The 17,555-nt window shown below is 39.9% G+C and overlaps 1 protein-coding gene across 2 annotated transcripts in view; it reads right to left on the bottom strand.

Annotated features, from left to right (window-relative positions):
• Nucleotides 1-15,523, bottom strand: part of ALCAM (activated leukocyte cell adhesion molecule) — a 229,005-nt gene extending 213,482 nt beyond the window's left edge. Inside the window, exon 1 of one of the 2 annotated variants that reach the window (XM_027564514.1) lies at nucleotides 14,742-15,523. In XM_027564514.1, the coding sequence (XP_027420315.1) occupies nucleotides 14,742-14,814 (73 nt within the window). In that variant the 5' untranslated portion in view covers nucleotides 14,815-15,523. The remainder of the gene's footprint in view (nucleotides 1-14,741) is intronic. The other variant, XM_027564429.1, reaches the window with a different exon arrangement.
• Between the last annotated feature and the right edge of the window lie 2,032 nt (nucleotides 15,524-17,555).

Here is a 17,555-nt window from a genome sequence, read left to right as displayed (position 1 = left end):
ATGTCTATGAACACTAAAGGAACACAGTTATTAAGGTTTTTATTTTATGTTAACCTGGATTGACACCTGGAAGTAAAATTAGACCAACTTTACTCCACTTCTTTGTATACTTCATTGCATAGCTTGGGTGAAAAAGTGAAAGTCAGCTGCTCAATCGTGTCTGACACTTTGTGACCCCATGGATTATAGCCCACCAGGCTCCTCTGTCCATGGGATTCTCCAGGCAAAAGTACTGGATTTGGCAGCTATTCCCTTCTCTAGGGGGTCTTCCTGACCTAGGGATGGAATCCAGGTATCCTGCATTGCAGGCAGATTCTTTACCATCTTAGCCACCAGGGAAGCCGGCAGCTTGGGTAAAATATGGCAAATATTTCTTTTCAAGAACCGTAATTCAGGACATTATCCGTTCTCTAATTGAATTTCTAAAAACCATTGAAAAATTGTCCCCGTACAGATATTCATATATAAAATATATAGATAGGCTTTATTAAGGGCTTTTTTCCCTGGTGGCTCAGCGGTTAAAGCGTCTGCCTCCAATGCGGGAAAACCCGGGTTCGATCCCTGGGTTGGGAAGATCCCCTGGAGAAGGAAATGGAAACCCACTCCAGTAATCTTGCCTGGAGAATCCCATGGACGGAGGAGCCTGGTAGGCTACCGTCCAAGCGGTCCTAAAGAGTCGGACACGACTGAGCGGCTTCACTTTCACTTTCTTTCACTTTATTAAGATTTCTATTTTTACTTAATGTATTTATTCAATCTTCATATATTTATGGGGGATATGGTGTGTATCAGTAGACTCTGAGTAGGAAAAGAGATTAAGACATAACCCCTGCCTCCAGAACATAAAAATCCTCTTCTACAACTACTACTACTACTACTACTACTACTACGTCACTTCAGTCATGCCTGATTCTGTTCGACACAGTTGAACACCCACCAGGCTCCCCCTTCCCTGGGATTCTCCAGGCAAGAACACTGGAGTGGGTTGCCATTTCCTTCTCCAAGGCATGAAAGTGAAAAGTGAAAGTGAAGTCGCTCAGTCGTGTCCGATCCTCAGCGACCCCATGGACTGCAGCCTACCAGGCTCCTCCGTCCATGGGATTTTCCAGGCAAGAGTACTGGAGTGGGGTGCCATTGCCTTCTCCGAAAAATCCTCTAAGGTAGAGAGAAATGAGTAAACCGGCATTGGGCAATAGAGGAAATTAGCTTTACAACTATAGAGAGCATACACTTTAGGGCAATCAGGGAAGAATTTCTGAAGAAGATGGCATCCAAATTGTGTCTGGATGGAGATGCCAGTTATTTTTCAGGCAAAGAGATGGTGATGGAGGAGGGTAGAGAGAGAAATCTGGAATAAGACAGTGACATGAATAACAACACAGGGTCAAGGAGGTCACGGCACACTTAGAAGTATGGCTGGAGCACAGATTTCCAAGAAAGACTGTGTCAAGAAAGGCATGAAGGACCTAAAATGTTACACTTATAAGTTTGTATTTTATCTTTACAGTAACAGAGAGCCACTGAAGTATTTTAAGCAGAACAGTAACAAGATTCTTTCACATCTTAATTTCATTTTAATGGCAGATAGAAGAGATTGGAGGGGTGCTAGACTGAAGTTTGGGAAAACAGACTATTTATTTTTACTTCCTTAAAATTGCTTATGATCACTACTCTATTGTACTCTGAATCTAGGGTCTACATAAATCTGTCTTAAGCACATACACATTTTCTTACTCTTAAATTACCTCTTGCCAACTTACAAGAATGACCTAAAACAACAGTATGCTTTCAGACACTGTGAACTACAGTCTGCAATTTTAGCTTTAATTTTACCTCTAAATTTAGATCACAATGCAATTATGCTTCATTATCAGATAAGAATTGTGTCATAATGAATATAATACTAATAATTAATGGATAAAGTCTAGGCATTTGTGAATGACTTGTTTCATATAACGAATAAATTCAGTTAATGACTAATAAATAACATGACATCACTGTCATTCATAGTCTACTTCTTGAGTAGAGAAAAAAGGTGGACTGGGGAGGAGCTACAGGTGTCAATTTTATAATTTTGAACAACCTGAGACCTCTCTGTTTTATGTGTTATATTAGTGGGAGTAAGTTGGGTTTATAATCATATTTGGGGGAAGTTGGAGATTAACTGAATTTAAATATTTCAGTAATATTAACAATGGGCTGAGAGCAGATTATTTGACAACCACACTACTGAATGAGCTTGCCCCTATTGCATGCATTATTACAGAAGAGGGATTAAACAATTTTCCCAGTGTCACCCAGCTAAGAAGGTGAAGAGTTGAGATGAGATCTCAAAACCACTCAGTTTGCCTCCAGAAGCCACACTCTCAAAACTCTAATCTAAACAGAAAGAAAGCTAAATTAAACAAGCACTTACTTCAAAGAATGCTTAAAACTATAATGAATAAGTTACAGGCCTCAATCCCAGGTTTCCCTACTAGCACTGCCATGAAAGCACATATCTAACTTTAATTTATGAAATGTTTAAAAGATGTCTCTTTGTTGGCAATTCTTACACTTACTGGGCCATTTCTTTAACTGATGGCATTTTTAAAATAAATTACCCTTGGTGGATTCATGTTGATGTATGGCAAAACCAATACAATATTGTAAAGTAATTAGCTTCCAATTAAAATAAATAAATTTATATTTAAAATAAAGAAAGAAAAAAATAAAATAAATTAGGAGGTCTATGTATAGAATTAGGCAATTTTCTGTAGAACTCATAATTTCTGTTTTGAATAAAAAGTAAATAAGAATCATAATTTAAAAACCTTTTTTCTTAATTGGGCCTCCAGTAAAAGTTATTGATTACTACCGATTCAAACCTGTATAAATTTTTCTAAATCAATGCATAATTTTGAATCTTAGAATTTTTAAGACCTTAGAAATCATATGAGACAATACTTTCATGACAAAAGTGAACCCCAGAAAAGGTAAATGAATTGTCAGGGTCACACACAAGTGACAGAGTTCAACTTAGACTGAAAATATAGTTGGAGCTATCTAAATCAAGGGGATATTTGGAAAAATAAAAAAGAGCAAAAGATATGAGTATAGGCTATTTGCACATAGAAATCTATAATCACTTGGTTAAAAATCTAGGCAGAGTGTGAAAAATACCAGCTATTTTTCCTCTTCTATTCCAATATATAACTGTCTTATTTAACAGATATCACAAAAGTAATATCAAAATATTCATTATTTTATCACTGGAAATAAACTTGTCCTTTGATGTTTTGCTGTATTAATTTGAAGTATGCTTCTCAAGAGTATATCTACTTTAATTTCCTCTAGTGATTTATTATTCAAAGGATATAGAGAACTAAGAACTAGGGTTTTAAAACATATATTATTTGCAGAAGCACTTTTTGAATTCCATTAATAAGATATTGTTCAATTTCAAAAATATCATTAATATTAAAATTATAGATTTTTAATAATTTCATTATTAAATTAGAGGTCAGCAGAAAATCATAATAAATAGAAGCATCCTACAGTACTCATAAAAGTAAAGTAGTGGAGCTCCCTCTATTGAATTATGGTTGAGAAAATGCATCTTGTATTTAAAATCATAATTTTGTCTTCAAAACAACTCTATTATAATACTGTAAAACTTTTCCCTTTTTAAGCTCTAATACTTTTCAAATTATAGAAGCACATATGCAATATCAATTTCTAAGAATAATATTATAAATTGCTTATGTCTTTATAATTTTACAAAGTGTTATTTTTCTTTAACGATTTTTGTTTGCAGGAAATTACATTTTAAGGCTGCAATTTTCAATTTGTGTTTTTCTTTTGTTTTCCTTGAGTTCGTAAAACTGAAAAGCTACTTGGCAGATACTGGGACTATGATATATCCTAATAAGAATATGAGTTCCAATTTTGTTATGGAAACTCAAAAATGTACTTTAATGGAACTAAATATATCTTCCAACTAGTAAAGTGAGGTATTTCACATATTTTTCTGTTACAAATAAACTGACATTTATTATAATATTATGAATACTGAAAAATGTGATTCATAATGATTATTATTGGTTGAGAGTCTACTTTGTGCCAGGCACTGAGTCATGCACTATGCCTTCATTACTTTCTTGAATATTCACATCAAATGAACTTGATAGTATCGTAATCCTCGTTTTACAAACAAGAAGTTAAAGGCAAGAAACAGTAATCAAACTATTGTTCTGATCCACAGCCCAAGTTCTTGAGCTCTTGTGCAATGGAATATACTCTATGTATTGACAGTCTGTAAAATCTGTAAGCAGTGACAGTCTACAAAAATTAAGCAATTATTTTTTAATACCACTGAGGTATAGCCACAGTGTACACACACACACACACACACAAAATCACTACTCAGGTAATTCAAATCCTTTTTAGCTCAATATTGAGGATCATTTCTAGAAAATGATAACCTCCAAACCATACCTGGAAACTCTACTCTTTTTACTGTTTAATCATTTATTTTAGAAAGAAGATATACTTATCAGCAAAGAGAAAAACAGCTGAGTTGATGCAGGTTTTGTTTTAATAAACATATTTATTTGCCATTCCAGTATGATAAGAAAAGCTGTTTTATCATATACCAATCAGTCATTCCTAAAGGAAATTTTCTATTTGAGAATTAGATTATGATACACTGGGGTTGGGCTTCATAGAGGATTAATCCAACAGGATAAATGCAAATATATATTACATTTTTCTCTTAGATCTGATATCAAAAGCATTATTCATTATTCATATTTTGTTTATCTCTGCAAAAATATAAAACCTATGCCTTATGACCAACATAAACATTTTTCTTAGAAAATGTCATACCTATCACTAGGTAGAGAAAATGCCTATAGAATGAAGGCCACAAGTTTGAATATTTAAAAGTAAATGCTAGGCAGAAATTGCTTTATTTATAAAATTACAGTATGTACATACAGTAAGTCCATTATGAGCATTTGTTGCCTTTTAAAAATATATCTTCAGCATATACTTGTTGGAAACTTCATGTATCTATTTTATGGTTTCTCCACATAAAAGTAATTATAAAATTATACTTTACTCATTTCCATAGTTGGGCCAAAAATTACAGGGTGAAACATATGTAATAGCACTGATATTTTTTATAAACTTATGGAAGATGGTATTTTTATCAGCTCAAAACTAATTTTGACAATCCTGTTAAAACAAACTTGGAAGAACTTTTCAAAATATGATTTACTTAAAAATGAGGTCTGTTTAGTAAAACCTATTAAACAGAGTTTAGAATATGGTGTTAGTGAGACCACCCACAAATGTATATTGCATCCACAATGAACTAACATGAATACTTGGAAACCACTTGTGTGATGAAAAGCATTATCAACTACTCAAGGTTCACATCTTGCTCCCTCTTAATCCACTGCTTCAGTTAATCTCATCCCATAGAGTATGAATCTTCTAAAATGGAAAAAAATATGGCTCATGATTATATGATTTATGTTCTAAAAGTTACCTATCTTATGTGGAAATAGCAATGATAATAATTCATAATAAATGCACTTCTTTCCTGCATTTGTGGCTCCATGGTCATGACTGAGCATGCACACACCGTCCTGTATACTGGGGCTTCCCAGGTGGCTCAGTGGCAAAGAATCAACCTGCCAATGCAGGAGACACGGGTTCAGTCCCTGGGTGGGGAAGATCTTCTGGAGAAGGAGATGGCAACCCACTTCGGGATTCTTGCCTGGGAAACCCCATGGACAGAGGAGCCTGGCAGGCTCATCTCATGGGGTCGTTAAAAGAGTTGGACAGAACTTAGCGACTAAACAACAACTCCTGTGTATTCAAGTTAGACATTAAATTGTCTATAATTTTCCCTTACATAAAGATGTGTGCCAATTATTCCTATAATTCTCATTTTTCCCACAAGCTCTAAATAAATAAGAATCAACATATTATCCTGGTTTTCTAAAAGTTATAGTAATAGTAGAGAAGTATGGGTAAGGTGCATCCGCATATACCTTTGTTGCGATTAAAGATATGCCTCTGTGTGCTAAGTCATGTCCGACTCTTCACGACACTATGGACCACAGCCCTCTAGGCTCCTCTGTCCATGGGATTCTCCAGACAAGAATACTGGAGTGAGTTGCCATGTCCTCCTCCAGGGGTTCTTCCAATCCCAGGATCAAACCCAAGTCTTCTGAGGCTCCTGCATTGGGAGGCAGATTCTTTACTGCTGAGCTGCTGAGGAAACTTCTCAAAGATACATATCCCATTTTTAAATAGAAATATAATTGACATATATTTGTTTTAGGTGTACAACATAATGATTTCATAGATGTATATATTGCAAAACCATCCAGCACAATAAGTTTAGTTAACTATCATCTCCACACATAGTTACAATTATTTTCTGTGATGAAAACTTTTAAGATCTACTTTCTTAGCAACTTTTAAGTATACAATTCAATATATACTCTTTGAACTGTAATTATTAACAGAATCTCTTTCTAAATGTAAAATACATATATTCTTTGACTCAGCAATTTCACTTCTAAGATATTTTCCTGCCAACATAATTGATCTTATGAAGGAGAACCAGTATTAAAATGTCCACTACCACACTGTTTGTAATAAAGATTAGGAAAAAAATCTACATTTCCAAGAACTGAAGAAATGGTTAATTATGGTATGCACAATAAACTCCAATATACCATGTGAAAAAATGAGGTAGAGATGTGCTGATATTAGATATTCTTTTATTCTCCAAAATGTGCTTCTAAATGAAAAAGGAAAAGTACAAAATGGTATGTAGAGTATGTTCCCCCTAGGTATTTTTAAAGTGGAGAAAGTATACATGCAAATATGTGTTAGTATACAAGAATTTGAATAAAATCAAAGAGATCCTCTGCTGAACCCCACAACTGGTAAGTAAATTAGGGAAATTACAAAAGAGAATTTGAACAACGTCAAGAAATTCCTGGTTACCTCCAGGAGTGAGAACCATATTCCTTCTCCTTAGTGTATTCACTCATCTCATTCCTTCAGATCATATCTTCTGCTTAATTATCTCTCAACTTTAGATATCACTTCTTGAAAGAACCTTTCTGATTTGTTTTCCTAACCTCCAGAGCAAATTTGGCCACACTGATGTAAAATGTTCTTTATGCATCCTCGTAGTACTTAGCAAAAGTTCTATCCAATAATTATATAATTAGTTGACTTATGTCTGTTTTCCAGAGAGAACATAATTTCTTGACATGAAAGACTTGGCTATTTAGTAGCTAGTTTATTACTGTATCTCCAGCACCAAGCTCAATGCTTTGCACATACTGAACATAATTTGAATGCTATTATATATGTTGAATGGTTAACTGACAAGAGTTTTAATTAATTTTGGCTTGGTTATATGATCTTAAGCAAGTAGCTGAGTACTTTTAAGGTTCTTCATAGCTCTAAAACCTTGAACCTATGGGTCTAAACATACATCCAACTAAAACCACTGTTGTCCCAAAAATGGTGATTAAGTTTCTTTTGAATTTTACTTCTCTTTACCTGTATGTTCCTCTATCTTAGCTGTCAAATAGAAGAACTGAACAAGACAGAAGTCTAAGACACCTTCTCAGTTTCCCAGTAACCTCTCTTCTATCACATTTTAGCTTCTGATCATGAATTCCATGCCTTTAACCCTTCAGTCTCTCTCTCCACATATACATACACACATACATACACAGATTAAACTTGCCATAATTTTATTCCAGGGGAAAATTAAGTTTGAACAGTGGGCAACAGTATTCTTATTGGACACTGCTCTACAATATATGAGCCCCTATAATATTTTGTGCCTAATAATCTGGAAAAGAAGGGTGTAAACTGTGGATATGGAGTTAAGGATCTGTAGGAAGGATCCCTGCTACTGCCACACCCCTCACTACTATTGTGAGAGGCAGACTGATTGCAAAAATAATACTAACCCTCTCTCCTGGTCTTTATCAACCCCTTTAGCAAAGTGATTTTTGGCTCCTTCCATTCAATAAATGGAGATGATTTCCCCATCCTTGAATTTGAGCTGGGATTGAAATTTGTCTTTACAAACAATGCGGCAGAATGGTTTTCCAGAAGACTTGCACACTTCTGCCTTCTCTCGGAATCCAGCTTCCATCAAGAGAACTAGCCTATGGAAGCTAATCAGAAAATGAAAGACTATGGAAAATAATAAATTTTTCCTGAACAACAACCAGTTAAATCCCAAACACAAAGCTACATAGGCTGACCCACAGCAGACTACAATAGAATGATATGGAACTAAAACCATAAGAGCACCCAAATATCTAGTCTAAATTGCCAAACAGAAAAATAATTAACTACATAAGACAGTTGCTGTTTTAAACCATTATATTTTTGAATACTTTATTATGTGGCATAGTTAACTGACACATTGTGGTTCAAAATTTTAATAAGAGTAGCAAGACTTATTTTTGTTTTTTGCTTGATTTGGAGCTAGGTAAATTTTATACCCAGAAACCTCTCAACTATTAGGGAAAGTACTTAAGAATATGCTGATAAGAGTTTTAGCCACAGTGTCCAATGCCCTCTCCCTTCAATCTATCCTATTAATAAGGACAAATCTATGGCACCCTTTAACTGTGTGCTTAGATAATACCTTCTCACGTTTCCTACCTCTATTTCCTTTTGGAGTTTTCTGAATATCTGAGACCCTCAGAGACAGATGAACCAAACAACCAGTGAGTGACCAATCAGGAACAGTCAGTCTTGACACCGACTGTCATGGTCATGTTGTTGGCTGTTGCAAGTCAGGTCACCATATCTAACTGATAGCTCACATATATACCATATCTAACTGATAGCTCACAACTGTAGCTCACATATACAAAAAGACTTGATACCTTCCTACAATTGTATAGATATCCTTGGTAATTTATTTTTAGATCTAAATTGACAATGGAGCTACTGAGAAACTTTACAGAAGAACAGAATGAGAATTGTGCAGCTGGCTAAGAAAGGATTTCAGAATCAAATTGAAATAGGCCTTCTCTAGATAACTCCACGGCTAAGTATAGCTTTCAGGTGAATTTCAAATACCACTACTCTCTTGGCATCTCAGGTCGATTTGATTTCCACTCCAGTCCATGGAATCCTTAATGTTTCACACATACTACAATATTCTGGGGTTCTAGCCATAACCTTATATCTCTGTCGAACTTGACATTAAAGAAACATATAACCCCTTATTGATACTTCACTGTAGCTGATACTTAAATTAAAAAGGTTAGAAATAAGCAGTGTGTCAGGATGAGGAATGCCTTAACTGTAGTATTCTAACTTAAGTATTCTAAGACAGACACATAGACAGTCAAGTCATTAATAATTATTGTGACCATATAATTTGCCATCCAAACTGCACTTGTGAGAGTGAAAGGGTACCATTAATAATTGAATAAACCAGGCATAATTCAGGAGTGTCTTGGATCTACCATGATGTATGCGTCATGGAGTGACAGAACAGAGTTTTAGGGAGTAAAAAGGCAGGGAAGCAAGCCAGAGGAACTGGACAGCTATCTAATATCTGATTAGACTTTTCTCCCACAATTTCATTTCATTGTATTGCAATACTATGAATTCTTAGAGGTTCAGTCATAGTCGTGTTCATTGAAGTACCTCAACTCAAAGTTGAATTACGTAATCCTTTGATTAGAAATTTTTGGATTTTGCACAACTCTGATTGCCCCTTGAATAGAATGGATAATTGGGAACTGACTGGATAAATAAAAGAGGAAGCACTAAAAGCTAATTTCATTCTTGGAACATACACTACAATAATGGGATCTGATAATAGGTTACCATAAAACAATTACTGAATACTACAGCACATTTGGAACTAGGCCTAGCTGAAATATATATGGTATTCTGTCTAATACGGTTGGGGGAGAGAACATAAATTTTGTTATCTAAACAGAGAAATTAGCTGGATGAAAATATCAGTAACTACAAATATATGATCATATTTTGTACACTATAGGGATACTTGTAATAACCGTAAGATTTAACCTTATCAAAAGCCAATAATATCCTTTTTTTAGATATATTTTAGTCTTGGCTTTGTTCTCCACAGGAAAAGGAAACTTCTGCCCAAATAAAAAAGTAATGAGAAATAAAAATGGACATTTTTCTGGTCTTTTTCAATCTGTATCGAAAATAAAAAGGAGCTGATATCCAAAAGTAATAATCAAATAAACATTAATTCATCACTTACCACTCCCAAGAAAATTTTCTTTAGTATTCCAATAAGTTAGCTGAATTCTTAATATGCTATATAAAATCATGTGTGAGAAATAAAATGGGCCTTTATGAAAACCTAACAAATTACACTTTGAGGGAAATTAAAGTTTCTGTGTATACACACAGGCACAGAGTTACTCTTTTATCATAGCTGCAACTATGTTGCTCTCCTGTATATTTGGGATACACATTGCATGTGTCTACTTGAGAGAATTGTTCCAGAGAGCTAGAACTCTTTGATGACGTTTTATGTGAAACAGATGACTAGAACAAAAAGAGGTGTGTTTGGGAATATATAATAGGGTGATTATAAAGCATTTAAAATACTATATGACAAAAAGCTGCCATCTTACACTAAGTAATGCTGACAACTTAGTGCTTGGTTTTACAAAGGCCTGTATTTAGTGTCATGAAAACTTGAGGGTGAAAAGGGGAAAAAAAGAAAACATTTTTGCCTGCTTTTAATAAAGAGTTCCAAGTGATAAGTGGAATATATTTAAAAGTGTTACTCTATTAAGGATATAATAAAAGTCTTAATATAGCATGTTTTACTTGAAAAATTCAAAATGCTGAGCAAGGGAGTTACTAATCTCACCAAAATCAGAATGATGCACTACACAAGGAGATAATTTTACAGATGGGAAATAAAAAAGGAGTAGAAAAATAACTTCCCCAAGGTTACAAAATTCTTATGCAGCATAGCTACAAACTGAACACATGAGTACTAATACCAATATAAAGAATTTTTTGTTAACTTTTAGGAGTCTTAAAGTAGGTTTTTGTTGATTTTTTTTCTTTTTAATAAGTCAACAATAGAGAAGCATTTCTTCTAAATTTCTATTTTTAAAGACAAGCTAGTTTAGATTTTCTAAAAAGTCAGAAAAAGTTTAGAATCTAGTCATAAAAATATTTTGGATTTCTACAGATTTCAAAATGACACAAAAGCCTTATTATATTCTATTTACTTCTATATTGTACACACAACTATGAAGCAAATCAAGTTTGTTTAGGAGCATTTTTAATATGTACATATAAGACTTTGAACATTTTAGCATAAACCATGACTTACATTTTATTCTAGGAACTATATATGAAGTTTAAATACAGCCAGTCTTCCAGAAGGGATGGGCTGCAGTAAAGAGTTTTTCTGTATCTGTTTTTTTTTTTTTTTTTTTTTTTACGACCTAAAGCCTTTTCTGACTGTTGGGATCCCTTTTACCAGGAGAATGGGAGACTAATTCTATTATACATTTTTTAATAGTCTGATTCAGGCCCAGAGGAGTAAGCACAAGATATGAGTTTAAAAAGAAGGAAAAAAGATGGAAAACTAGCAATTGGGAGCCACTCACATTTTTCTAGTAATCGAATTTATAGGAATTGTGTCTGTCCAGGCTGTCTGAAAGCATTAGAAAAATACAATTGGAAAATGACTCTGCCTTGCCTAAATGGGCTTTTTACCTTAGGTCATTAGAAACAGAATTTTGAGCTGTCAGAGCTCTCAGCAGAGTCTCAGTCCACCCTTTTCCTTATATATGCGGATACTGAAGCCCAAGATGGTGAAATGACTTGCTCAAATGCCTGAAGGTAAATGTCCTGAAACAAACCTAGGAAAGCAGTTTACTTTAAATAGTGACCCATTAAATTATGAATTGCTATTGTATTAAATCGTCAAGGAAACAGCAATATTACTGGCTTCTAAGCAGTTTGCAGTTTTGAAATTATAAATTTTAATAGTCCCAAATCAGGTAGTCTGAAGGACATTATTTGATGTTTTTCCCAAGGCCTGTTGAGATAAACAGATGTATTCCGAACATAATATTTCACTGGGGGAGGGGGGGGGGACCTTCAAGGGTGCTTATGCTTTGGAATGAACCTTATGTCAGTGAGCAATTCAGAAACATTGCAGAGAGGAGTGCACACAGATGACCCAAGAGAAGAAATAGATAATTACAGGACCCCACCTTCCTGTAAATAACCAAGGAAAGCCTTTTTAAAAGCAATACAAAATGTCACCACAGGCTGACGCTCTTTCTACGAGAATAATGAGATTCTTGCTCCCTCAGATGCTGAGCACATACTTCATCGCCTTTATCGCCGAATTCATTTTCCGTGGTTCATAGATAATTCTCCTTCTCCCTTCAAAATAGACTACATACCATGCCTACAATATATTGATTTCAATGCTATATAGTGACTATAGACGGAAAGACCTGCAGGGGCAGTTTCACAAACTCTAGGTCTAAACACACTGTCAAAAAGGCTCCGGAAATGAAGGGCTGCACGTGGGGCAGTCAGTTAGTGCCTTTGAATAAGCCAGCTATTGGCACTGCATCCCCACCGGGCTCGGCTGTGCTGAGGGATCCGAAGAAGGCGCACTTGCAGTCCAAGACTTGCGTCCAGAGTCTGGACATGGCGGTTTTAGTGTCATAATCCTTTCTTTCAAAACACACATGCCGTACGGAGAATCTGGAGCATACGTCAGCCGGGTAAATTCAAGGAAAGCGCCGATCTGAGGGTCCGAGCCTTCCGACCCGCAGATCAGTCGCGGGTCGGCAGCGGTAAGGGAGCCCTCCCGGGCTGGCTGGAAGCATGCAGTTGGGTGCCGGAGAGAAACGCGAGCTTGCTGCGCCAAAACAGTCGCCCCAAGATCCGAAAGAGGAACCTCTCCCTTTTTAGCAGTTACAAGTGCGGAAAAACCTGTCCTCCGAGGTGGCCCAACTGAAAATAAATTCAGCACTGAAAAGGAAACTGGGCGTATGCGTGTGGTCTGGGGGTGGAGGATGTAGGTGAGACTTACACTCTTAAGGTGGCCAGGGGGTTAAAACCAACTGTAGGCGTGTGGATCTTTGCATTTTACAAACTACAGCACCCTCACGCTCCCTCCTCTCCCCTCGGCTCCTGAGTGAGTGCCCTTGCTTCCCACACCGGACACTGGGATCTGGAAAAAGTGAGATCTGTACAGTGCCTGACCCAAGGGGGTCTCCCCTTCCTCCTTCTCAGGTGTTCTCGCCCCACCCCACCAGCTTTCAATCCGGTTCAACTCTCGCTTCACACTCCCAGCCCCAGAGCCGGAGATCTGTCACAGACCTCTCTTGCCTCAGAACAGCACGCGAGCTCATTACCTCAACTAGAAATGTAACTTTAAAAGAGACCAGATCTGGGGAGGGCACCCACCTCCCGCGTACCACCACCACACACACACAGCGGTGGCAGTTCACCAACACCAGGGATCTTCAGGCTCTAACCCCCAGCCTCACTCTCCCCTCCTTTCCTGGGAGACATCCAGAGGCTTTCAAACCTCTGCTTTGACCTGAGCTTGCCAACAACTAAAGGTATGTGCAGAAATAAAAGATGAGAAAAGCAAGTGAGTTTTCCTTTGATAAAAACTAAAGTAAGGAGCAAGAGGACAAACAGAAGCCGGAATAACAGGAAGTAGGAGTTTTATCTTCAACTGTCTAGGAGGGGCTACAGATCAAAACTTCAAAGGGAGAAAAGAATGTCCCCCCAAATCCTCAAGTCAAGGGAAAATTAACCTGCTGCTCTGGCAAGCGACTGCGAGCACGCGGAACGCCCTGTGAGGATCAACTCCTGTCAGCCACCCAGCGGGTCTCGAGGATGACAGCGCCAGGGGACGTCCCTAAGGGCGAGGAAAGGGATTCCCAGACGAGATATATTAGTTGTTGGGGTTTTTTTTTTTTTTCCTTATGAGTCTCAACACAGAACTGAAAACTGAGGTCGGATCACCGGTCCTGACCAATCCTCAGCCGCCTCACTAAGGGCGCACAGACCTGGCTGCGGATTCCAGTCCAGGCTGCGTCCTTTGCCCGCCGTCACCCCCACCCTCACAACCCACCCAGACAATGGAGGAAGGGGCTTCCAAGCCGCGGCCGGAGCTTTTCAGCGGATCCAAAGAGGAAAGCCCTCCCTTCCTTTCTTCACCTCTCACCCAGGGGAAGTTACCAGGGGATTTATCACGAAAAAGTGCGAGTTATTGCCTCAGAGCTAAGCGAAAGGGAAACTGCCCAGAGCGCAGTGACGTGGACTTTGATACCCGGGGGGTTGTCAGAGGGCGAGAGCCCGCCACCCAGGCGGGAGCCGCATGGGGGAAGGGGAGAGAACCAGACGAATCTCGCCTGCGGGCCCCCTGAAGCCCCGACCCCGGCCGCACCCAAACTTCCTGGAGATTTATCCAGCGCCCCAGTCGCTGCCCCAACTTGAGCCAACCGACCAAACTCAAACATGCGGCACAGGTGAGGGAACCCAGGGCCAGCTCTGTGCCCGCACCACCGGTCCCTTACCTCCCCCATCCGCCTGGGCGCGCCGCCCACGGGGGTGGGGGGCGCGAGGCCCGGGCCCGGGACCTAGGAAGCTGCCCCCCGGTCCAGGCCGCCCTGGGGCTGCTCCGAGGCCCCTGTTCTTACCTGGCCTAAGGACAGCAGCGGAGATCAAGAGGCAGAAGACCAGACGGCAGGAGGGGGCCGCCTTCGAAGCCATATTCCTCCTCCTCAGGGACCACCGACAGAGTCCGCGCCGCAGGAGGGGGCGTCGTCCCCGGCCCCGCGCGCTCGCTCTCCGGACGCTGGGGGCAGAGGCTTCTCCCTGACACACTGCCCTCTGGGCTGTGGCGCTGCACCTTCCCGTCTCCGCCGCCCGCAACTTTCCACCACGCAGTGCCCAACTCCTCCCGCCTCCGCTTCCACACCCGCCCTCGGCCCCTTTGGCTGCTCCTCCCGGGGCCGGCGACCCTCTCTTCCCGGGAGACACTTGAGTAATTCGGAAAGGTATACGTGGTTCTTTTTAGCGGGTCCGTTGTTTTCCTTCTCTCGTAATAATAATAATGGTAGTGGCAGTGTGCATAAAAAGCCCAGTATTAGGAAAGAACTGCTGGGGGGTGGCAACCGAGGGGCGACAGGTCCAGGCGGTCTCCTCAGGTGGCAGCGGCGGTGGCAGCGACAGCAGCGGCGCCAGCGGCGGTCTCTGGGCTGCTCTGAGTGGAGGGACTGGAAGGCGTGTGTAAGCTGCCGCTCTCCTCCTCCCTTCGCCTCCTCCCTCTCTCCTCTCAGCTCCCCGCTTCGCAGGAGGTAGAGCCAAGTGCAGGTGGTAGGAGCGGGATCCGCAGCCTAGAGGCGCTGCAGGACCAAGTCCCAGACTGAGGCCGAATCTGGAACTCCTTTGGGAAGTCGCGAGCGCCGCGTCCTGGAGCCCCAAGTGGGCGGGGTATTTTAGTGGCTCCGCCCCGGGGCCACGCCCGCCAATAGGAAGCGGACCCAGAAGCAGCCGGCTCTCGGTAGGGCCTCCAAGACCGCCACTTGCAGTGTGGTTATCAGAGCTCTGTTCAGACCTACTCTAACTTCACACTGCCCACGCAGCTTCGCAGCGTTTCATATTGCCCTTTTTTGCCCCCAGACGCCTGTTCACTGGCTCACTCCTCAGGGACTTTTCGTCCGTGATATCGCAGGCTGCTTCTTCTGCAAAGGGAATAGTAGGGCAGGGAGGTAGGAGTACGGACTTTGCCAGACACTCTCAACTTTGGGTCCAATTTGTGGGGGGTGGGGAGCAAAAGAGGGAGGAAGAGGCTGGAGGAGGTAGCTAGGGTGGGAACTTGCCTCCGAGAAGTTAAAATGAACAGCTACTGATTGGCGCTGTTGCGGGAGCAACTCATCAGGCTGAGTCCTCCTCCTAACCTCCCGCCCCCCCTCCCCCCGCCACGTGCCCTTCTCGCACACACCTTTTGCGGGCAGATCACTTGAGTTGACTGCCCAGTTGCAAATAGAAAATATTTACTCTTTCCCTGGGGAAATTAAACCAGGAATTTCTAGATCCATACTTCGTCACACAGATTTTCCCAGTATCTGCAAAAGCCAAAGCGTGTGTCTTTTTTATTTTGAATTAAGCGGCGACTTTAAATTGCAAACAGAAATCTTCAAGTTACTCTAACAGCCAAGCTTCTTTTCCGTTTCAAAAAGCCAGGCATCCCGGCAGATGGACAGGCTTCTCCGGCAATTTCTAAAGATTAAATCACCTCCCAGGCGGAACATTAGGAAGCTGTGTTGCTTTCAGATCAGGCAGAGAGCATGAAGGAATATTTTCCTCTAGAACACCTGGGTGGAGCTGTCGAAGCCCTTAGTGGCTCTAAATCCAGGATGTGGGATCACAACTCTCATCCACAAAGCATAATAAAATCTTGGTCCCAGAACCACTTCGCCAAGGCATTGAATAGCCTTCCGTGCATCACAGGGTCACCCCTGTGTGAGGCTAGTTTCCAGAAGAGAATGTCAACTAGCAATCTTCACATACTGCGCTCTTTCATCAGAAGGCTTGAGTCACCAGCTAGATGGGGATGAGGGGAGTTGGTGGCAGGAGAAATAATAAAACAAGCGGGAGCACGGTCGCGTGTGTACACACGTCTTTGAATTCTTTTTCTTTTCATGCTGAAATCTCTAAGCTCCCTCTTCCGCTGTGATTTTTATGATAAAGGCTGCCAGTCTTGTCTTCCTGGTTCTCCTTACATTACATTCACAGTATTCTAGAGTTCTTATATTTTTTCTCTCTAAATAAGTAGTTTCTCCCTCTTGATTTTAACATGAACATCTCATTTTCATCTATGGACCTACAAGAAGGCAAATGCTATAAGGCAAACACCTTTTAATTCAGTATTCCATGAGTTAAGTTTGACTGCATTGCTAGCATTCCGATGGGATCCTGTAGAAATCCTTTAGGGAATTGTTTCCCTTTTAACAGCAGTTCTAAGTAGCTTTACAGGGACAAATCATCCTAACTAGATATTTAACCTGGACCCCTCTCCCTCTCAACTCTCTCTGTCTGATCCCCTTTATTTTGGAATGAGAGTTAATATAGCATAATTGTTAAAAAGTGGATCTGCAAAAGGCAGAGTGTTTGATTTGGGTTTTGACATTTATCAGCTGCATGATCTTGATGAACTCAATCTCTCTAAGCCTCAGTTTCCTTACTTGTAAAAACTGATAACAATAGTGCCAGCTTTGTGAGATTGCTCTCATGATTAAATGAAATCTCACAAATAGTTGGCTAGGCACAGTAGAAGGAGCATGGGCTTTAGGGAGCAATCAGAGTCTAGTTAAAACTCCTGTTCTGCACAAGTGAGTGACCTTGAGCAAAAGTCAGTCTCATAATCAAAGTGTGATGACACATCAGAGTGCCACCTTCAAAGGTGTGCAGCTAAGTTGGATCAAAATACAATCTATAAGTTGAGCATG

The sequence above is a fragment of the Bos indicus x Bos taurus genome, chromosome 1 (assembly GCF_003369695.1).
Source record: "Bos indicus x Bos taurus breed Angus x Brahman F1 hybrid chromosome 1, Bos_hybrid_MaternalHap_v2.0, whole genome shotgun sequence".
In the NCBI taxonomy this organism is placed as follows: Eukaryota; Metazoa; Chordata; class Mammalia; order Artiodactyla; family Bovidae; genus Bos; species Bos indicus x Bos taurus.
Note: the sequence above shows the minus strand (reverse complement) of the source record. Positions and strands in the feature narration are given on the sequence as shown.